At 50.1% G+C, this 22680-nt stretch overlaps 2 protein-coding genes across 2 annotated transcripts in view; one reads left to right on the top strand and one right to left on the bottom strand.

Moving 5' to 3' along the window:
• Window positions 1-8609: 8609 nt before the first annotated feature.
• On the top strand, window positions 8610-14083 carry BCL2L1 (BCL2 like 1). The gene is made up of 3 exons (XM_075571727.1): window positions 8610-8869; window positions 12049-12684; window positions 13521-14083. Exons 2-3 carry the CDS (start codon window positions 12202-12204, stop codon window positions 13656-13658), a joined length of 621 nt encoding a protein of 206 aa, XP_075427842.1. The 5' UTR covers window positions 8610-8869; window positions 12049-12201; the 3' UTR covers window positions 13659-14083.
• Window positions 14084-14679: 596 nt separating this feature from the next.
• Window positions 14680-22680, bottom strand: part of COX4I2 (cytochrome c oxidase subunit 4I2) — a 20164-nt gene continuing 12163 nt past the window's right edge. The window contains 5 exon segments of the mRNA XM_075571728.1: window positions 14680-15077; window positions 15163-15294; window positions 16048-16087; window positions 16089-16210; window positions 17136-17232. Of these exon segments, the coding sequence (XP_075427843.1) occupies window positions 14941-15077; window positions 15163-15294; window positions 16048-16087; window positions 16089-16210; window positions 17136-17232 (528 nt within the window). The 3' untranslated portion in view covers window positions 14680-14940.

Below are 22680 nucleotides of genomic sequence, written 5' to 3'. Positions count from 1 at the left end.
ACACACACACAGTGGTATCAGTACCGTGTTACCCGAGCTTCAATAATCAAAAAATAAATAGATGATACCGTTCTGTGGCTAACGAAATGCCTTTATTTGTGCGAGCTTTCGAGATATACTGATCTCTTCTTCCGGCGATGTTTCAATGAATGAAGCAAGCAAAAGCTATACTATAAACAGTGTCTATTGGAATGTTATTGGACCAGCACAGATAACATTCCAATAGACACTGTTTATAGTATAGCTTTTGCTTGCTTCATTCATTGTAACATCGCCGGAAGAAGAGATCAGTATATCTCGAAAGCTCGCACAAATAAAAGCATTTCGTTAGCCACAGAACGGTATCATCTATTTATTTTTTGATTATTGAAGCTCGGCTAACACGGTACTGATACCTCTACATGTATATATATATATATATATATATATATATATATATATATAATTATTAAGGTTATGGTGGGTAAAAAAAGTGACAAAAACCCTCCACAGTAAAGCATAAAGCAACTGTAAATATTACTGTATGTTCATTTGCACGTCTTAGACAGGCCTGAAAAGCTGTGTTTAAAACAGCATGCATTGGCTTGAGGATTTGCTTTGCTTGAGACAAAAGGTGCCACTGAGTGCTCATTTGCATGTCATTTCCCAGAATCCCTTGCTGCAGTGGAAGCGCTGTATGCTGGGCGATAATGGGGAAAGACAGGGTTGCAGACCTGTCTAAGGCCTCGGACAGGCTTACCGCTGGCGTGCTGAGGCGCGCTGAGGCTCAGGGAAAGCGGGTGCTTTCCCTGGCCTTGTGGTTGCTTACCGCAAGCGCTCTCAGCAGGCCGTCAGGGGGCGGTCCGGGGGCGGGCGCGTCACTGGCCGGGGGCGGGCCAGTGACGTCACAGAGCGGTTCGCCGTGACCGGCCTGTCTCGCCGGCATGCGGGGGAATTTTAAATTCCCCTAAGACCTGCGCTTCCGCAAGCGTGCGGAAGCGCAGGTGAGCCCCTTCTAAAGCCGCTCTAATTGCGGCTGTAGGGGCTCAGTGCTGAGCGGGAGCGCGCGTCAGCGCGCTTCCGCCAGCAAGCAAGGAACATGGCCGAGGCCTAAGACGTGCAAATGAGCATACAGTAATATTTACAGTTGCTATATATATGTTAAGCTGGGGCCATGGTACTGCAGAGCGCACGATGAGCGAACAGACTGCCTTAAGGCAGTGTTCGCGTCCATGCGACCGCGTGCGCGCAGAGGCAGGAGCGGGCGTTGCGAAAGAAATCAGTTGAAACTGATTTCTTGGCGCGACAGGCCGGTCACGTGAGCGGTTCGCCCAATGAGGGTCAACCAGCTCCGTGACGCCATAGGCACGCCCCCGACTATGCCCAGGGAAAGCACCCGCGCTGGTGAAGTCACCATGGCCCGGGCCTTCGACTGGTCTGCAGTTCTCCTTTTCGCCATTATCACCTAGCACAGGGGAGCGCAAACATTTCCTGCTGCGCCCCCCTGTCTGCCTGCAACGCATCACAGAGCGTCTGAACCACGGTAAGTAGGGTGTTGCAGAGGCTTCACGCGATCCCCCAGCATTTCATTTAAATGCCTTGGGGAAGAGCGCGGGACCTCTGCAACAGCCCGAGCCCCCCCCAGATAAATCTTGCGCCCCCCAGTTTGCGCACTGCTGACCTAGCATACAGTGCTTCAACTGCAGCAAGGGATTCTGGGAAATGACATGCATATGAGCACACAGTGTCACATTTTGCCTCAAAGCCATTTTTGCATGGAACCCTTAATGTACTCACAAGTGATCTTTTTATTTGCTATATGGTTTACGGTGGAGGGTTTTTCGTTACCTTTTTCGCCCACCATAAGTTATCTAATTGTGGTATATATCACAGCAATAGGACTAAATGAACGCACCTACGCGTTTCATGCCGAGGCACTTTATCAAGTGAAACGCGTAGGTGCATTCAATTAGTCCTATTGCTGTGAGCCTGCAATAAATTGATCTGCTTATTTGGAGCTTGCTTGGGAATTTTTTCATTCTTACCATGACTGGATGTCATTGTGGCTGTGCTCTGTCACATACTACATCTCTATCTATATATATATATAATTATTAGTGTTTTCTTTAAGAGTAAGGGCCACCGGGTTAGGGTTGCCCCGGGGTCATAAAGCACAGGTTAAGAAGAGGCAGATGCCCCAGCATGGGGTCGTCGGCTCCATAAGAGCTGGGACGGCCTGATAGATGTCAGCTGGGGGGACCAGCTGATGATGGGGAAGGCTGCCTGGAATGGGGGCAGGTAACGATGCTGGGTCTCCTCCTAGGCAGCCAAATGGCAAGGGGGAAGGGAAGAGGGTATAAAGAGAGGGACCCCAGAGGTGGCAGGCAGAGATAACGGAATTCCCACCCATCCCCAAGTTTGTTTTGGTTTATTGTATCAAGGATGTTTTGGGCGTATTGTATTAACACAGCTTTGTATCAGGCAGGAGCAGTGTTGTCTCTTCATCACAGCGGAGCTGCCGTGCCAGCCAAGCTCAGGATACGGAGAACGGGGGGAGGACTCTAGGGTCCACCCTTTAAGAGGAGTCCCAAGAACAGCTTGGCAGGTTGGAGTGCCGGATTTAGGGCTGAGCCGGCCACGCCCAATCAACGATAGTGAAGTCAGGGTACCAGCTTTAGGGCTGCGCCTAAGCTGACACTATGGGCTGGAGGGGGAGGGAATGTGGCCCAACTACGGCTGATAAGGATCTCCCCCTCCCCGCTTTGTCGTAGTTAGAGCAGGCGTGGGGAGGGAGCGCCGCCAATTGCCAGCTGGGCAAAGATCTCCCCCCCTCAACACTTTGTAAAACCGTGTAGGGCTGGTGGGTTTTAAACGACGTTTCTAAAATAAAGCTGTGACCTTTTTTCTTCCAACGTTATGTGTGGACTCAAGTTATTGATGATTTAGCGTTACAGAGAGGGGCAGAGCATGAAGCCTTTAATATATACACAAGTCTCATTAGGTTTTATTCAAGGGGTCCAATTATGGCGTACTAAGGGAGGAATAACCCTGCCAAGGCACATATAGACTGTGGAGATAGCGGGGGTTACCAAAGTATCACAGGTGCCATTTTGAAATCCATCTTCAGCAAAGGGTCTCTGGTGAGCTTTCCAGAAATGTGTTGGCTTTTACCCAGAATTTCACTCATTTTGGAAATTGTCACAATGACACCCAGCGCTGGTCTTGGGTCTGTGTGCTGGGTCAGAGCACACGGGAGTGTCTGTGCGATAAGTGACTCAGCGAAATGACTCTTCCACAACTCCCCCCCGCCCTCCCCGTGTCTCTCCCGCTTGTGTATCCTGTATGTATCTTGGCCGAATAAAGAATACGTTTATTTAGTCAAGTCTGGCTGCTTTCGTCTGGTGCTGTGCACTGCTATGGTCACTTTTATTTTTGCTGCCTTCTCTACTTTCGGGTGTACGCTGCTTAGCTCCCTGTGCATTCCATTTGTGAGTAGTTCCTGCTTGCCTTGTTCACTATGCCCCATTGCCTGCTCTCTATGCTGACTACATTTGCTCATTGTCTGAGATTGGGGGGGGGGGGGTGCTTACCTGCACCCATGGACACTAAGTGATTGGTGTTAGCTTTGTGGGGGGGATTGTCCCTATTCCCTCAGTAGGCTGTGCTATTGAGGTTCATGCTGTGCTCATTGGCTTCATGCGGCTTCTTCCTGTTATATGTGTGATGGTAAGGGGGTAACCAGGCTATACAATAAAGGTCAAGCCCACCTGGTTACCCCTGAGAGCCGTGGACCCCTGGCAGCTACCTCGCACCATATGCCAGAGGCCAGGGATTATAACATGTTAAAGTGTCCCCTGCATTTCCACTTTTCATGTTCCCTTTGCCCTAAACTCATGAAACTTTGTATGTGTAAGTTTTCGGTGGGATATTTGTGTAGAAATGCAATTGTTTTGTTTGCAGGAGTTCGGGCGCCAAAGATACCGGTAGTTTTCCCCCTAATTCTCCCCGGCGTGCAGGCATGATTTGCCGGTAAGCGGGCTGAATTACACCGGGGCTGCCCAGTGCCCCCCCCCCCCCCCCCCCCCGACTCCTGGTTTTCGAGCCCAGATATCCCAGTCCCATTTCCCTTAGAAATATGAGAAAAACCAGACTGTGTGGTGCTCTAAAACGTAGACTCAGCAACTTCATTTATAAATTGTATATGTTGTATCCTCGAAGTATCCCACATATAAATGGTGACCACCTATAACATAAACACCTAATTCCACCAGGTATCAATAAACCGGAGGAGTATTACCCAGATAGGTAAATACTCACACTAGCTAGTGTCCAGCCAAATCATTGATTAGGAATAAACGGTGCAAAATTGAGTAGATAAACTCACTTGTGGCAGGTGGTCCTCCTTTAAAAAGTATATATTTGTAATGTGTATAACATAGAGGGAATATCACACTCTCTAAAGCAATAACTCTAAAAACACACCTTGATAAAGAGCGGAAGCTCGAAACATGTCGGTGGGGGCCTGAGGGCTCATTTTTTCTTGTTACCATGCTCTGACCAAATAAACCTCTAATTTTGGGACACACTCTCTAGCAATTTATTTTCATATAGCTGTGCTCCAACTCTCCTTTCTGGATAGCTGCCTTAGAAATATGAGTTTCCCCGAGTGATCCTATGTATTAAAGTATATTTTATTTCATTTGTGCTTTTACTATAAATGTCTATTCATTCAGCCCGGATAGCCATATAGGTGCCAGGAAGTCTGGATAGACATCGGAGTTCAAAGAGGAGACGGGATGTTGAGAGGTGTCAGGGTGCTGAGTGGCCGGGGCAGGGCGGAGTACTGGGTCCGGAGAACAGAGACCCCCTGCGGGGAGGACACTCTGGTTTGCCAGACTCAGTGGAGCCTGCCCAGTAGGTGGCAATGGGTTGACTGGGGGAAGTGGCAGAATATCGGCGCGTTTCCCATTGGTCAATTCATATGTCCCGCCCACGGGGCATCCCGAGCCGGCTTGGCCCGCCCCCTCCTCTGACGTGGTACAAGAAGAGTAATCAGTGCGCAACCATAAACAGTGCTGTGAAGGGTGTGAAAGTGCACTCAAATAATATTGGTGATAACAAATATACAAAATTATACGTGAACTGGAGAAAGAGCGTCTGCAGCTGAATGAGGTGTGGCTCAACACCCCCAGGAGCTAAAACAGAGACACAAAAAGAAAACAGCGCACAACGCTCATAGTGAAGTAAATCAAGGATAAAAAATGTATTAAATATCCAAGGATAGGTAATGTGCGTACATCAGGGAAATAGTAATACAGCATTTCATGGGAGAAGTTACCCATACACCACACCAACATGAAGATCCGGACAATCACGGATCATCAGTCATCAGGCTCCACAGGTAAGGACAATCACAGGTCACCACAGTGATGAAGCTAGTCCACAGGTGGGGTGCGGTGAGGGCAGAAATCAAGTCCCAAATATCAAAGTCCCCCAGAGGCAAGACTCAGTCCATCTCTACCACGGCAAACTGCCTAAACGTGTAGCCCTGGGGCTTCCGTCGGCGCTCGAGTGACGTCACTTGCGGATCCGTCGATTTCAGCGCGACGCCCCTTAGTGACGTTACTCGAGCGCCGACAGAAGCCCCAGAGCTACACGTGGAGTCAGTTTGCCATGGTAGAGATGGACTGAGACTAGCCTCTGGGGGACTTTGATATTTGGGACTGGATTGCTGCCCTCACCGCACCACCTGTGGACCAGCTTCATCACTGTGGTGACCTGTGATTGTCCTTACCTGTGGAGCCTGATGACTGATGATCCGTGGTTGTCCAGATCTTCATGGATGGAGAGGGTGCTAGTCGGGTACTGAGGGGAAGGGCATTCCAAAGGTGTGGGGCAGTCAGTGAGAAAGGTTTAAGGCGGGAGAGGGCTTTAGATACAAAGGGGGTAGAGAGAAGACATCCTTGAGAAGAACGCAAGAGTCTGGATGGTGCATAACGAGAAATTAGGGCTGAGATGTAAGGAGGGGCAGAAGAGTGTAAAGCTTAAAAAGTGAGGAGAAGAATGGAGTGTGAGATGCGGGATTTGATCGGAAGCCAGGAGAGGGATTTCATGAGGGGAGATGCTGAGACAGATCTAGGAAAGAGTAGAGTGACTCTGGCAGCAGCGTTTAGGATAGATTGTAGGGGACACAGGTGAGAGGCAGGAAGGCCGGACAGCAGGAGGTTACAGTAATCAAGACTGGAGAGAATGAGGGCCCGAGTCAGAGTTTTAGCAGTCGAGCAACAGAGGAAAGGGCGTATCTTAGTTATATTGCGGAGGAAAAAGCGACAGGTTTTAGAAATGTTTTGAATGTGAGGGGCGAATGTGAGAGAGGAATCGAGTTTGACCCCTAGGCAGCGTGCTTGGGCTACTGGGCTACTGGGTTAATGATCGTAGTTCCAACAGTAATGTGGAAGGAGGTAGTAGGGCCAGGTTTGGGAGGCAGTATGAGGAGCTCTGTTTTAGCCATGTTGTGTTTAAGGCGACGGGGGGCCATCCAGGATGATATAGCAGAGAGACATTCAGAGACTTTGGTTTGTACAGCAGGTGTAAGGTCGACCGAAAAGAGGACCAGGAAGCCCGGGTGTATATCCCGGTCAGGGTAAGCCTACCAAAGCAGGCACCCTGCACCTAGTAGAGCCTAGATTTCACACCAGACCCCCAGTAAGTTGGCTTTATCTGTATTTTGTGTATTCATTGTGTGTACGCAGGTTTACCCAAATAAACTGCATTTTGTTTTTACTACCTTGTTTTGCCTAGTGAATAAGTGTCAAAAGTCTTGGTCTCCCGTGACAATATGGATTATAGGCATGTGACGTTTCCACCATATAGTACTCACCACTTCAATCAACAGAAGCATAGGATTCACATATCCTTTCATTCAGATTTCTTTAACAATCATCTTTTTGAAGAAATATTGGACTTTGTATTTTGCTCTGATGCATTGAAGTGTGGATTCTGTCCACTTTTTTCAAATCCAGTATGTCTCTTCCCCCATGTCTCTCCCATATATTAACCCCGTGTCTCTCCTATATATCTCCCCCGTGTCTCTCCCATATATCTCCCCCGTGTCTCTCCCATATATTTCCCCCATGTCTCTCCCATATATTAACCCCATGTCTCTCCCATATATTAACCCCGTGTCTCTCCTATATATCTCCCCCGTGTCTCTCCCATATATCTCCCCCGTGTCTCTCCCATATATTGCCCCCGTGTCTCTCCCATATATTCCCCCGTGTCTCTCCCATATATTCCCCCGTGTTTCTCCCATATATTTCCCCCGTGTCTCTCCCATATATTCCCCCGTGTTTCTCCCATATATTCCCCCCGTGTCTCTCCCATATATCTCCCTCTTGGGACAGAGGGAGGTGACACTGCCACACTGCATGGGACACAGGGAGGTGACACTGTCACACTGCATGGGACAGAGGGACGTGACACCTTGCCACACAGCATGGGAGACAGGGAGGTGACACTGCCACACTGCATGGGAGACAGGGAGGTGACACTGCCACACTGCATGGGACAGAGGGACGTGACACCTTGCCACACAGCATGGGAGACAGGGAGGTGACACTGCCACACTGCATGGGAGACAGGGAGGTGACACTGCCACACTGCATGGGACAGAGGGAGGTGACACTGCACTATACGATGGGACACTGGAGGTGACACTGCACTATACGGTGGGACACAGGGAGGTGACACACTGCCACACTGCATGGGACACTAGGAGGTGACACTGCACTATACGATGGGACACAGGGAGGTGACACTGCACTATACGATAGGACACAGGGAGGTGACACTGCACTATACGATGGGACACAGGGTGACACTGCACTATACAATGGGACACAGGGAGGTGACACACGCCCACACTGCATGGGACAGAGGGAGGTGACACTGCACTATACAATGGGACACAGGGAGGTGACACACGCCCACACTGCATGGGACAGAGGGAGGTGACACTGCACTATACAATGGGACACAGGGAGGTGACATACGCCCACACTGCATGGGACAGAGGGAGGCGACACTGCACTATACAATGGGACACAGGGAGGTGCATGAGACAGAGGGAGGTGACACTGCACTATACAATGGGACACAGGGAGGTGACACGCCCACACTGCATGGGACAGAGGGAGGTGACACTGCACTATACAATGGGACACAGGGAGGTGCATGAGACAGAGGGAGGTGACACTGCACTATACATTGGGACACAGGGAGGTGACACACGCCCACACTGCATGGGACAGAGGGAGGTGACACTGCACTATACAATGGGACACAGGGAGGTGCATGAGACAGAGGGAGGTGACACTGCACTATACAATGGGACACAGGGAGGTGACACACGCCCACACTGCATGGGACAGAGGGAGGTGACACTGCACTATACAATGGGACACAGGGAGGTGACACTGCACTATACAATGGGACACAGGGAGGTGACATACGCCCACACTGCATGGGACAGAGGGAGGTGACACTGCACTATACAATGGGACACAGGGAGGTGCATGAGACAGAGGGAGGTTACACACTGCCACACTGCATGTGACAGGGGGACGTGCAACACTGCCACACTGCATGATGGGATATGAGAGCAGGGGGCGGGGCCTGTGTATTGCTGCGCTGCAGTGTGACGCACCTCGGGACCACTCTGTACTGTTGGGACTTCGCACTGGAGCGGCCCTGATTGGCTCTGAAAGTGTCAATCTGAGAGAGGGCGGGGCGGGGAAGAGTGTCAGAGAGAGAGAGCTTGAGAGAGAGACAGAGAGAGACAGAGAGAGACAGCGAGAGACAGCCTGAGACAGCCTGACCTGCTATCTTGGGGGTAAGTAAATAGGTGGGAATCAGGGGACCATCCTGGGGAGGAGGGGGGGGTGTATCTGAGGTTTGTGTATATATTTATATGGGGTGTGTGTGTCTGTAATTTGTGTATATATCTATGTGGGGTGTGTCTGGGGCATGTATTTATATAGGGGTTTTGTGTTTGAGGCATGTATTTAGGTGTGTGTGTTTTGTGGGATATATATATTATATGTGGGGTATATATTTAGGTGTGTGTGTCTGTGGGGTATGTATATGTGTGTGTGTGTGTGTGTGTGTGTGTGTGTGTGTGTGTGTGTGTGTGTGTCTGTCTCTGTGGGGTGTGTGTATGTGTGTCTGTGGGGTGTATATATTTGTGTGTTGTGTGTGTCTGTGGGGTATATATATATTTGTGTGTGTCTGTGGGGTATATATATATTTGTGTGTGTCTGTGGGGTATATATATATTTGTGTGTGTCTGTGGGGTATATATATATTTGTGTGTATCTGTGGGGTATATATATATTTGTGTGTGTCTGTGGGGTATATATATATATTTGTGTGTGTCTGTGGGGTATATATATATATATATATTTGTGTGTGTCTGTGGGGTATATATATATATATTTGTGTGTGTCTGTGGGGTATATATATATATATTTGTGTGTGTCTGTGGGGTATATATATATATATTTGTGTGTGTCTGTGGGGTATATATATATATTTGTGTGTGTCTGTGGGGTATATATATATATTTGTGTGTGTCTGTGGGGTATATATATATATTTGTGTGTGTCTGTGGGGTATATATATATATATTTGTGTGTGTCTGTGGGGTATATATATATATTTGTGTGTGTCTGTGGGGTATATATATATATTTGTGTGTGTCTGTGGGGTATATATATATATATTTGTGTGTGTCTGTGGGGTATATATATATATATTTGTGTGTGTCTGTGGGGTATATATATATATTTGTGTGTGTCTGTGGGGTATATATATATATTTGTGTGTGTCTGTGGGGTATATATATGTGTGTGTCTGTGGGGTATATATATATTTGTGTGTGTCTGTGGGGTATATATATATATATATTTGTGTGTGTCTGTGGGGTATATATATATATTTGTGTGTGTCTGTGGGGTATATATATATGTGTGTGTGTGTGTGTGTGTGTGTGGGGTGTGGGCAGCTTCTCCCCTGTTCTTTATTCAGCCAGGAAGCTGATAACCTGCCCTCAGGGAAACATACTCAGAGACGCATATTTAATATGCAGTGACAGCGCTTCCCAGCAGGTGAACAGATCAGCCCTATCCAAATAAATGGGACTTAAATCTTATCCAGCAAAGGGAAGCAGCTTCACAGTATAGTGAGATGTGGGCATGGATAGAGAGGGACAGAGGGGGTGTGAAGAGAATGACCGCCATATATGTCAGCGGGGCGCAAGATTGTTCGGGGTGGGGGGGGGGGGGGCATTTGACGCCGAAGGTAAGGGAACAATTGTGCACCCCTGATCTAGGTAACGCTCACTTTCCCCTGGATCACTTACAACCCCTCTCTAATCGGGCTTCCACAGACACACGCACTCACCAATGTAGCTAAAGATCTCCATATTGCCAAATCTCAAGGAAGATGACTCCGTTCTGATTCTTCTTGACCTCTCCCTCCCTCCGCTTTCAATACGGTTGGCCTCCCTCTTCTGCTACACATTCTTCACTCGCTTGGCATCCCTGGCACTGCCCGCTCTCTTCCTACTGTACCTCTCTCCGTTCCTTCGGTGTCTCCTTATGCCTTTATGAAACTATCTTTGTTGCACCTCCAAGGCACGGTTTTAGGATGCTCACACAGTGTGTTTTTCAACCAGGGTTCCTAGGAGCCTTTGGGCTATATACATTATTGCTAGGTGACCCTATTGACTCATTTTGGATTCACTTATCATACATAACTGAATTTATCTACACCTGAGCTTGAGAAAGCGCCATGTTGGCGTGATGGGAGTGCATGGGAGTTGTTGTTTTTCTTGGAGACTGCCATCCTATGTATGTCCTTTATAAAGCCGTTTTCATAATCTTCCACTAACCTGGGTGCCATTTAATGTTTGACGACACTGCCGGCTACGTTGCTGCTCCGGATTTTTCTCCTTTTACTGTCTACACTTGACCTTACACGTGAAGTCCAGTCGAAAATGACAAAGCGCCTCTGAGCAATATCGGCAAGTATGGCTCCGGGTCACCTCAAGCTTAACATATTTAAGACGGCTTCTCCTAGGCCCTCCCAAACCAGGTCCCATTGTCCCCTTCGCCATTAGTTAGTAACACTAGTATCCACCCAGACTCACAAGCACGCTGCCTCGGGGTTACGTTGGACTCCCCCCTCTTTCCTTCTTCCCACATATAAACGTTGGTACTAAATCTTGCCTTTTCTTCCCTCGCAACATTGCTAAGAGACGTCACTTTCCTATGTTCCACTAACACCAGTGTATGCCCTTATTGTCTCCCGCATTGGCTACTGCAACATGCTTTTATCTGGCCTCCCTGCCTCACACCTCCTCTGCTTTACAATCCATCTCTTCTAGACGTGTATCTGCTCCTGACATCCTCAATTCCCTCTGCTGGATTCCTACTCATTTCCGTATGAACTGCAAAATTACCATCCGTCTTTTTGATGGCTCTGCACCTCCGTATATCTCAACTCTGATCTCTCGTCACACCCCTATTCATCGCTTACGCTCAACCCAAGGTTGTCTCATCTTGGCACTTTTTTTCCCCCTCTGCAGCTGTCTCTTGGTTTTTAAACTTTTCTCACTAATCTCTCCCTATCTCTGGAACACTCTGCTACCCCGTGTTCGTCAAGCCCCTTCACTTTCCACATTCAAATCCCTTGCACCTCTCGTAACATTTTGGACGCCTCTGTTACCAACTCCAGATACCCCCGACCTCCCCAGACTGCACTTTTAATAATGCACTTTCACGCCTGTTGTGTCTGTAAGCCTCCCAGAGTATCAATTAAATTGCAAGCTCTTTGGGGCAGGGTCTCCTTTAGCCTTATGTTGCCATGTACCTGTTGCACTTTTCCCCATTGTTTGTAATGTATTTATCTTTAATTTTGTAAAGTGCTGTGTGAACCGTTGACCCTGTATAAATAAAGGTGTACATACCTTTTTTTTACTCTGACACGGCTGCGTTACACTTTTTTTTTCAGATGCTGCTCACTCTCCTCTCGTGACACACCTTGTTCCCGGCTCTGGGCAGTCTGACGTCACGGCTGTGTGACGCGCTCTCTCTCTCCGTGTGACGCGCTCTATCAGTGTGCTGCTGCACAGTCTCAAGACATGGTTGTCTCTCAGCCCTGAGGATGTTGGAGGGTAATATAGTTCTGGTGCAGGACTTTGTGTCTCACAAACTGACCCAAAAAGGGTTTGGCCACAGCTCTGACCTGCAGTTCGAGGCGATGTCCAATGGGACCTCCTCCAGGGAGCTGCCGGGTGCCCACGGGGGAGCGTGCAGGGAGAGCGCGGTGAGGCAGAAGGTGCTGACGACTCTGCAGGAAACATCTGACGAATTTGAGCTGAGATACCAGCGAGCGTTTAGTGACCTGACCGCGCAGCTGCACATCACGCCGGACTCGGCCTACGAGAGCTTTGCGCAGGTGGTGGGGGAGCTGTTCAGGGATGGCACAAACTGGGGGCGCATCGTGGCGTTCTTCTCTTTTGGGGGGGCCCTGTGCGTGGAGAGCGCAGACAAGGAGATGAAGGGGCTACTGCCCAGGATCGTCCAGTGGATGGCCACTTATCTGGACACTCAGCTTGGGCCCTGGATCGAGGAGAACGGAGGCTGGGTGAGGACGTGGGGCATATGAGGGTGGGTGGGGGGGTGGCAAGAGTGCAGTGAGTATGGGGTGTGTCCAGCAGGACAAGCCCACTGTCTAAGATGCCCTATAAGAGGTACATTAAGCATAGAACACATTTTCTAGGGCAGCACACAGTGTGTAGATGGGGCAACCTTGCAGTGGGACACACGTGAGTGTAAATTAATGCAGACTTTCCATAGCCCAGGTTGGGACGCTGGTTACAGGTTCCCTGGGAAAGACCCTTATATCTGCAGATTGTACACGAGTCCCAGGCCTCAGCTGGATAGAGCCAGTAGCTGGTGTCACAGGCCTCTGTAAGGGGATAGTGGTATATACACAAGGAGTGCAGCCTTGGCAGTGATTTCTCACCCTTTATTCTGGGCCACACCCTGTTGCTAAGGATGGTTAGCTGTGGCACTAGATGCTGCCGCTAAGTAGAGGTGAGCCAGTATTGAGCTATGTGTAGAATGCCATTGTTCGTGATGCTCCCTCCCACAAGGAAATACCAGAGAAGTGACGTCAGCAGGCAGGGTGTGAGACCAGAGAGGACAATACTCAAGGTGTACGACGGACATTTGACATGTTCCAACTTGACCCCCGTTAGGGAGTCAGTCTGTGTGGCTTATCGGTGCCAATATTTGCGTGTGAGTGTCCCGCTCCTGCAGTGTCAGGCTGCTGTAGGTCTCTCCTGTCTATGTAGCACAAACATGTTCCAGCTGAGTGAGGGTGACAGGAACAAGACAGTTAGCAGCTGGTGTATGATTGTATTAGGAGCTGTGTGTACATATACAAATCTGTGTAACGTCCCCCTCCCCCCCACACAGGAAGCTTTTGTGAGTACGTACGGGAATAACGCTGCCACTGAAAGCCGGAAGAGCCAGGAGCGGTTTGGGAGGTGGTTGCTGACCGGGGTCACTTTGGCTGGAGTCGTCCTGCTGGCCTCCTACGTGACCCGCAGATAGATCGCTCCCATGCAGTCTGTCCAGTTAGACGGCTTCTCTTTCTTCTCCCCTCCCCATGCTGGTCAAACATTAATGAAGGTTTTACTGTCAGTGGGTAAACATGTATGTTCAGGAGTGAACCGAGATATTAGGGGGCTCTCTTCACTTGTTTTATGAAGGCAAATACCTCCCCTACATGGTCTTTAGAAGTGCACCTTACTAGTAAGTGTGTGTAGCAGGGACAGGAGACCAGTGCGTCCCAGAGGTTTTTATGGAGGGGGAGAGAGACAAAGTGAATTTAATGCAAAGTTGAGGGCAGGAAGAAAACAGCAACCCAGACAACATTCACTCCCCTGCAGTTTACAGAAAAAAAAATATTTTAATCACAAGTCATTGCTCTGTTTTGTTGGGACTTTATTGTACGTGAATAAATGATTTTTTCTATCTCTGCTGTCCGCTGCTGAACATCCTGGAAGAATTTATTTTTTACTGTAAAAGCAGGTGATGAGCAGCATCTTAAGGGTGTCATTCAAGCAGGCCAAAAATGTTGTGCAGGGGGTCTCCAGAGCTGAACCCCATTCATTTTGGCTCTGGGGACCCCCTGCTTCCAGAGATACTGGCACCCCCCTTCGAAGGTTCGTATCAACAGCAAGTTTAAAGCTGCTCTCACGTGGGCCAATAGGAAGCTGCCCCGGATGACGTCACAGCTTCCTATTGGCCTGCAGGGAATGGGAACTTTGAGAAGTGACTATTACATGAACCCCAGCTAGCAAGCCGGAGGAGCTACCGGCACCCCCTAGAGGTAAGTGGAGGCAGATGGTCCTGCATCACCATCCCGGTGCAATCACGCTAACCCCAAACAGGAGGACCACTTATTTTCTTTTAAAAGCAGCAGCTCTAGACAACCAGTCCGTGTGAACTAAAGGGGGAGAGGAGTTTCTGCACACGGTCCTGTGAGGGGAGAAGGGGAGTCCACAGGCCTTGGGATCACGAAGCAAGCTGCCCCCATCCACAGCAGCACAAAGGAGGCGAGAGGCAGAACTTTGGATTCATGTTTATTACACCTTTTGTATGAACATAAAAATCTCTTCACAGGCCTAAGGGTCAAATGCAGAGTGGCAGCGAGGAACAGGAAGACACATCAGGAGTCAGAGTAGCCGTGGGGGAGGGGCAGCATAGAGCGGGTGTCACATACTAATGGGTAGAGGGGTGTTAACTCCAGTGTCAGGACTAGCGAACTGGTTAGTTCCCCTTCTGTAAAACAACCCCTCTCCCATCCTGTAGACTGTTCACGTTGGCCCTCCTATTTCTTCCACTCATTCTTGTCGTAGTCCCACTTGGAGGAGAAGCCTTGGATGGGCCCCACACGCATGTCCAACATCCTACGGACCTGCATGGCCTTCCAATCCTCTTCCAGGGTGTAGGGCTTGGGGGGGTACACTGCAGGGGAAGAGGGTGTTATTTGGGGGCGTAGAACGCAATACCAGGGTTGGTGGCGGTGGCCAAACCCCCTCCGCCTACTCACCGTACACGCTCTGCCACAACACAATGAGTCCCGTCAAACCGAAGAACATTAAGATAGTCCCGAACACAGTCTTCCACTCTTTGGAGGGTTTGTTCATCTCTGAATACGTCTGATTAAACTTCATTCGGTAAACTGTTGGGGGAAAGAGAGGTGTAAAGGGGGAGCAATAGAGGTTAGGTATGAGGAGCAAGCAACGAGCAGGGGGGTGGGGGGGGGGGGAAGAGGAGGGTTGTGAGGAGCAGGAAATGCGGGGAAAGGGTTAAGAGGAGCAGGGAGGGAACAGGCAGATGAAGGAGCAAGACTGGTAGGTAGGAGATGGTGTGAGATGGGGGAGGGAGAGGTGTGTGGAGGACAGTCATACACACACACACGGAGACAGCCACAAGGAGGTAGAGCGGTGTGAGGAGAGGGGGATCCAGTGAAGTTGGGGAGTATATATTGGCTTCGTGGCCAAAAAAAGCCAGCATCAGCAGACTGACATGTAGAGCTATGTGCTAATGGACTTGCATTAAAAGAGTTAATTACACATGGTGAGCAGGTTCAAGGATCAGCGGGGCAGTTACTGAATTACAGGTTAAGGGGGGAGAGAAATACACAACGCCTGTTATAGGAGCCAATGTTACCAACTATGAAGCAGTGTCGTTTCCCTTCCCGGGGCGGGGGAGCTCTTGGTGATGGAAACTTTACAGTAAAACAAAATTTTTGGAACCCTTCAGTAACAGGGAACTTACTCTACATATGGCGATCACATCAGCCACTGTGCCTCAATAAAATACCTCTCCAATTGGGGCCCAGATATTGGGGACACGATATTCAGATCTCTGAGTAACCTGTGTGCAACCAGAAACGTGCACCTGCAGGACGGACAATGCTATTGTACATTACGTGAGGTCTTCTCCTCTTGGCTCAGCTGCTTCCAGGGGCCCCTTCTCTTTCTCCTTCAGAGCAACCTGCTCATCCACACTTATCTTCTGCTGGAAAGGGATGTCCGGCAGGGGGACCGCACGGTGGTCGTAATACAGCAGCTCCGACCCGTCTGGCCTAGAAACTGATCGACAAGAGGAGAAACCCGGACTGAAAACTGGAGAAACTCTGGGCTCTGCTTAGAAAAGCCTCTCCCTGCCAGAGGGGCCAACGCCATACGCCCATCGCCATACAGCGCTACATGGACACACGTACTGCGCCAAGTGTCAGCACCACGTCGTCATACTGCATGACAACGTGCAGCGCGGTATGACAATGTCACATCATTCAGTACGAGTAACAAGACTCATATGTAACGACACTACACAGTACCCGTCTGGGGAAGGCTCGGTGCTACTGTATGCAGCGTGTAAAAGTGGAAACCTGCCACCCTACAGCTCTATACTACCGATGGGACGCCCTACTGATTTTATGGGCAGTTGAAAGGCAGCAGAAGCACAACACAAAATATTCAGCGTACCCAGGTACTCAAATACAGAGTGGTCATACAACTCAACCTCCAAACCCGCAGTGTCCAACTTTACTGTCACTTTAGCTATAAATATAATAATAATTCAGAGTAAAAGACAAAATAAGTTATGACGAGAAAAAAAAATATAAGTGACAATCACTCCACCGCACAGCAAATAAAAATACCACGTGCTCCGTTCACATGGCTGACAGGTGTGCAAACCGGTCTTTCCCCAGTTATTCCTTGGCATACAATACTTCCACTGCAGCCGGGGATTCTGGGTAATGACATGCAAATGAGCACAGTGTCACTACTTTTATCTATTTTAACAGGGACCCCTATAAGCTTATGCCTGCCGTATCACAGCGCTTGTTCAGCGCCACCTGGGTTGCAGTGCGTAGCCAGTTAATGGCAGAGATTGGGCATAATTACACATTTTCTTTGCTAAAAGCTCTTTGTTCGCCTGACTGTCACTAGAGGAGTGACAGCCTGGGGACACTCACCTTGTCCTGAGTGCCATTAGACGAGTGACACTCACCTTGTCCCTCATGGCCATGTGCCGCCCGGACAATGGCAGCCCCCAGAATCCTTGTCCTGGCCAAGAGGTTCAAACGCAAAACGGAAACCGACAACATCTGTAGGGGAAACGTGTCCGGCCAGGACCTTTAATTCCAGATGTTTACTTCTATCAAGCAAATCTCATACACCACCACACACACCACACACACCACACACACCACACACACCACACACACCACACACACCACACACACCACACACACCACACACACCACACACACCACACACACCACACACACCACACACACCACACACTGTTGGTGCTATAAACATTCTTCAAAAAAAGAAACACCTCAAATCCAGAGATCCCCTAATCTGAACCCCCCCCCCCCCCCCCAGGCAGTCCTGCAGACCACAGGTGTTGGGGCAGGTCAGTTTGGGCCTTTTAACCCTGTCAGTGCCAGAGGGGTGAGCAGTTTGTTGTCTCTGCAGCAGAGCTAATGTCCCCTCCCCCACACAGGGAAAAGCCACCGCTTCTGTCTCGTCACCATTTTATAAATTTGGCTCCCGCTCCCCCCAGCTGACTCCACTCCCAGCACCGGTGTCAAGTTTGGCATTATTCCTCGTCCGCTCTGACCCCTGGGTCCAGAAATCAAGGACACCATGCCCCCCCTATCCCCTGCCAAAAAAAGCTCTAAAACCTGAAGGAGTCCCTGCCAATTGGGTGGGGGGGGGGGGGTGTAGAGATGGAATCCCTGCAAATGGGGGGGTGGGGGTGTAGAGAAGGAGTCCCTGCAAATGGGGGGGGGGGGGGTGTAGAGAAGGAGTCCCTGCAAATGGGGGGGGGGGTGATGGGGGGTGTAGAGAAGGAGTCCCTGCAAATGGGGGGGGGGTGTAGAGAAGGAGTCCCTGCAAATGGGGGGGGGGGGTGTAGAGAAGGAGTCCCTGCAAATGGGGGGGGGGGGGGGTGTAGAGAAGGAGTCCCTGCAAATGGGGGGGGAGGGTGTAGAGAAGGAGTCCCTGCAAATGGGGGGGGGGGGGGAGGGGGGAGAGAACGACTCCCTGCAAATGGGGGGGGGGAGGGGGGAGAGAACGATTCCCTGCAAATGGGGGGGGGTAGAGAAGGAGTCCCTGCAAATGGGGGGGGGGGGGGGTAGAGAAGGAGTCCCTGCAAATGGGGGGGGGGGTAGAGAAGGAGTCCCTGCAAATGGGGGGGGGGGGTAGAGAAGGAGTCCCTGCAAATGGGGGGGGGGGGGTGTAGAGAAGGAGTCCCTGCAAATGGGGGGGGGGGTAGAGAAGGAGTCCCTGCAAATGGGGGGGGGGGGGGGGTCGAGAAGGAGTCCCTGCAAATGGGGGGGGTGTAGAGAAGGAGTCCCTGCAAATGGGGGGGGGGGGGGTAGAGAAGGAGTCCCTGCAAATGGGGGGGGAAGGGGGGAGAGAACGACTCCCTGCAAATGGGGGGGGGGGGGGAGAGAACGACTCCCTGCAAATGGGGGGGGAGGGGGGAGAGAAGGAATCCCTGCAAATGGGGGGGGGGAGGGGGGAGAGAACGACTCCCTGCAAATGGGGGGGGGGGTTAGAGAAGAACTCCCTGCAAATGGGGGGGGGGGTTAGAGAAGGAGTCCCTGCAAATGGGGGGGGTGTAGAGAAGGAGTCCCTGCAAATCGGGGGGGGGGGGGTATAGAGAAGGAGTCCCTGCAAATGGGGGTGGGTGGGGTAGAGAAGGAGTCCCTGCAAATGGGGGTGGGTGGGGTGGAGAAGGAGTCCCTGCAAATGGGGGGGGGGGGGTAGAGAAGGAGTCCCTGCAAATGGGGGGGGGGGGTAGAGAAGGAGTCCCTGCAAATGGGGGGGGGGGGTAGAGAAGGAGTCCCTGCAAATGGGGGAGGGGGGTAGAGAAGGAGTCCGTGCAGTGGGGGGAGGGGGGTAGAGAAGGAGTCCGTGCAGTGGGGGGGAGGGGGGTAGAGAAGGAGTCCGTGCAGTGGGGGGGGGGGGGGGGGTAGAGAAGGAGTCCGTGCAGTGGGGGGGGGGGGGGTAGAGAAGGAGTCCGTGCAGTGGGGGGAGGGGGGCTGCTCTTTACTAACCCATAAGAGGGCATCAATGGGTCAGAAACACAAGTACTAGAACAGTTACCCTCACACCTCTTACCCCCCCCCCCCAGTATCCTCACCCCCCCCCCCGGTATGCCCCCGCAGGGCAGGGCCCCTCTCTGGGTGCAGGAGGGGGGGTTACATGGCAGCCGCACGGTGTACTCACGGTCACAAGTCCGAGCTGCAGAGAGGCTGCAAAATGGAGACGGAGCCCCCGGGAGGAAAGCAGGGACCAGAGCCAAAGAACCAGATGCTGCTAGAAGCAAAGCATTCTGGGAGTGGACGGGGCTGCCTCTGTCCAGTCTCATCTGCCCCTCACAGGGAGGAGGGACCCCCCATAGAGACCTGCCCCCCTCACTCCCAGCCAGGGCACAGGGGTGACCCCCATACAGTGCATCTGTGTCCCCCCCTCACTCCCAGCCAGGGCACAGGGGGACCCCCATACAGAGAATCTGTGCCCCTCCCCTCACTCCCAGCCAGGGCACAGGGGTGACCCCCATACAGAGAATCTGTGCCCCTCCCCTCACTCCCAGCCAGGGCACAGGGGGACCCCCATACAGAGAATCTGTGCCCCTCCCCTCACTCCCAGCCAGGGCACCGGGGGACCCCCATACAGAGAATCTGTGCCCCCCCCTCACTCCCAGCCAGGGCACAGGGGTGACCCCCATACAGTGAATCTGTGTCCCCCCCCCCCTCACTCCCAGCCAGGGCAGGACACAGTATCAGGGCAGACAACGGATTGGAGACTTTGTTACTAATTATCATATTAAATCAGAAGCCTGGCATTTGCCCCCCTCCCCCCATACAGAGACCTGCCCCCCTCACTCCCAGCCAGGGCAGACAACTGATCCGATTTAATGGATTAAGGGCCTCATGCAGAGAGCAGTGCTATTTGAAATCTCGCCATTTTCCGGAGAAAATCGCGCTAAAAACAGCTGAAAATGGCGAGCTAGGGAAAACGCGCCATTTTTTTTTTCTATTTCAAAAGTTCGCCGCGCGGCTGGCGAGAAACTACATCTCGCCAGTCTAAAAAATATTCGAATTCAGAAAGGCGCGCTCGCCATCTAGCGGCTGTTTTTGGCGCGATTTTCGTCAATTTTCTCCGCCAACTAAAGTTGGCAAGAAGCAGGAGCTCGCCGGCTATAGGGGGGAAAAAAAATGCGCGATTTTTTTTTTCTCCCTTTCAGCTGCGCGCATCTCCTCATTTACAATTCTCCACATGCAGTAATGCTAAAAATAGCGGATTTCGCCCATTTCTGCATATGGAGAATAAAACTCTCCATTAAACCTACTTTTTATTCCCCTCTCCAATTTTAAAAAGCGCTGCTCTCTGCATAGGCCCCTAAGGGGCCTATGCAGAGAGCAGCGCTAGAATAAATTGGAGAGTTTAAGAAAAAGTAGCTTTAATGGAGAGTTTTATTCTCCATATGCAGAAATGGGCGAAATCCGCTATTTTTAGCATTACTGCATGTGGAGAATTGTAAATGAGGAGATGCGCGCAGCTGAAAGGGAGAAAAAAAAAATCGCGCATTTTTTTTCCCCCTATAGCCGGCGAGCTAGATGGCGAGCGCGCCTTTCTGAATTTGGATATTTTTCAGACTGGCGAGATGTAGTTTCTCGCCAGCCGCGCGGCGAGATTTTCAAATAGAAAAAAAAATGCCGCTTTTTTCCTACCTCGCCATTTTCAGCTGTTTTTTGCGCGATTTTTGCCGGAAAATGGCGAGATTGTAAATAGCGCTGCTCTCTGCATGAGGCCCTTAATCTTTGTTATTATTTATCATAAGTTTATCATAAATTTATCATCAGCCCCCCCCCCCCCCCATCTGTAAAAATCCTATGTATATACTGTAATTATGAAGCACTTTGAGTTCCATTGGGAGAAACGCACAATATGAAATAAAGTTATTATTATTATTATTATTGAGAGGGCATCAGTATAACAGACTGTGCATGAGAAGCAGAGCACAATACACAGCTAGCACAACAGATTAAATTTAACGAGGTGAGCGGTGTGGCCAATCATTAGATTAAACTGGTGCATATGGGGAAGGCATATAACCCGGAATCAAAACCAGAAGGGTGATGAAAGAATCACCCAAAGATCCCCATTTGCTGCACTCTGTTTATCATGTACAGCGGATTTGGACCAAGTTGTCCAGAAGATACAATTATCAAATGGCAAATATGTACAGACTACAATGTAGTAACAGCTCCCATTACTGAAGGACCGGTACTAATAAAAGCCCCAAATAATAAAACATTTTAGTTATATGGACATCGATGAAAGAACAGTGAATATATCAAATTTAATGGTATGGATAGGAGAGCAAATGGAAATATTACTGTACCCTCATTTGTATGTCTTAGACAGGTCTGCAACCCCGCCTTTCACCATTATCCCCAGCATACAGTGCTTCCACTGCAGCAAAGGATTCTGGGAAGTGACATGCAAATGAGCACACAGTGCCAGCTTTTGCTTCAAAACCATATAACATGGTCCCCTAAAGCTGATGCTTGCTGCATGGTCACAGCTTTGAGCACAGCCAGGGTTAAGATGCATAGCCAGTAAACCCGCCCACAGACAGCCGTTTGGACCTTAAGGGGTCTCGGTGTGAGGCTGGTTATACTGACTTTGCAAAATGAAGCGTTGGATAAGTTTCAAGCAGGACTGCAAACCTGTTTAAGACGTGCAAATGAGCACACAGTAATAGTTCCATTTGCTATATGCTTTACTGTGGAGGGTTTGTCACTTTTTTTACCCACCATAACTAAAATAATAATAATATTAATAATAATAATTTAGTCAAGAATGAATAGACGATGCCGTTCTGTGGCTAACGAAATGCTTTTATTTGTGCGAGCTTTCGAGATACACTGATCTCTTCCGGCGGTGTTAGGCCGTGCCTATAGTGCCGTCGTTGGCGACGGCGTCACCCGTCGCAAGTTATGTGGGTGGTCGCGGGATTCCTGAAATTTGACGGCCCTTAAAATCAAAATTTTGCCGGCTTCAGGTTTTCGCGACCGCGACATCGCTCGTCGCTGTCGCGTGCACTATAAGCGCACGCGGCAGCGGCAACGTATTTGTTTTCGGGCGACGGCGTCACTATAAGCGCGGCCATAGAGTGAATAAAACAGGCAAGAAGTTTACTTTAAAAAATAAAAAACAGTCTCCTGGAGATATATATATATACTAGCTGAGAGACCCGGCGTTGCCCGGGATGTAAATGCGTAATAGGTAGTATTATTTATAAATCGTGGAACAATAGGTGACTGTTTGTTGTAAAGGTTGGATAATAATATTGAAAAGAAAGATGGAAGAAAATGTAATACGATGTTGTATAAAAATGGTTTATTGTAACCACACCACAGTACAATGTATATTTTGGTGCCATAAGTGATGTAAAAATCTGAGTCGTGTGTCCTGCTAGGGTGTGAGGCGGCGGGTGGCGCGTGGGTTGTGAGTGCTGTCTGTGAGTG

This window comes from Ascaphus truei, chromosome 15 (genome assembly GCF_040206685.1).
Source record: "Ascaphus truei isolate aAscTru1 chromosome 15, aAscTru1.hap1, whole genome shotgun sequence".
Lineage (NCBI taxonomy): Eukaryota > Metazoa > Chordata > Amphibia > Anura > Ascaphidae > Ascaphus > Ascaphus truei.
Note: the sequence above shows the minus strand (reverse complement) of the source record. Positions and strands in the feature narration are given on the sequence as shown.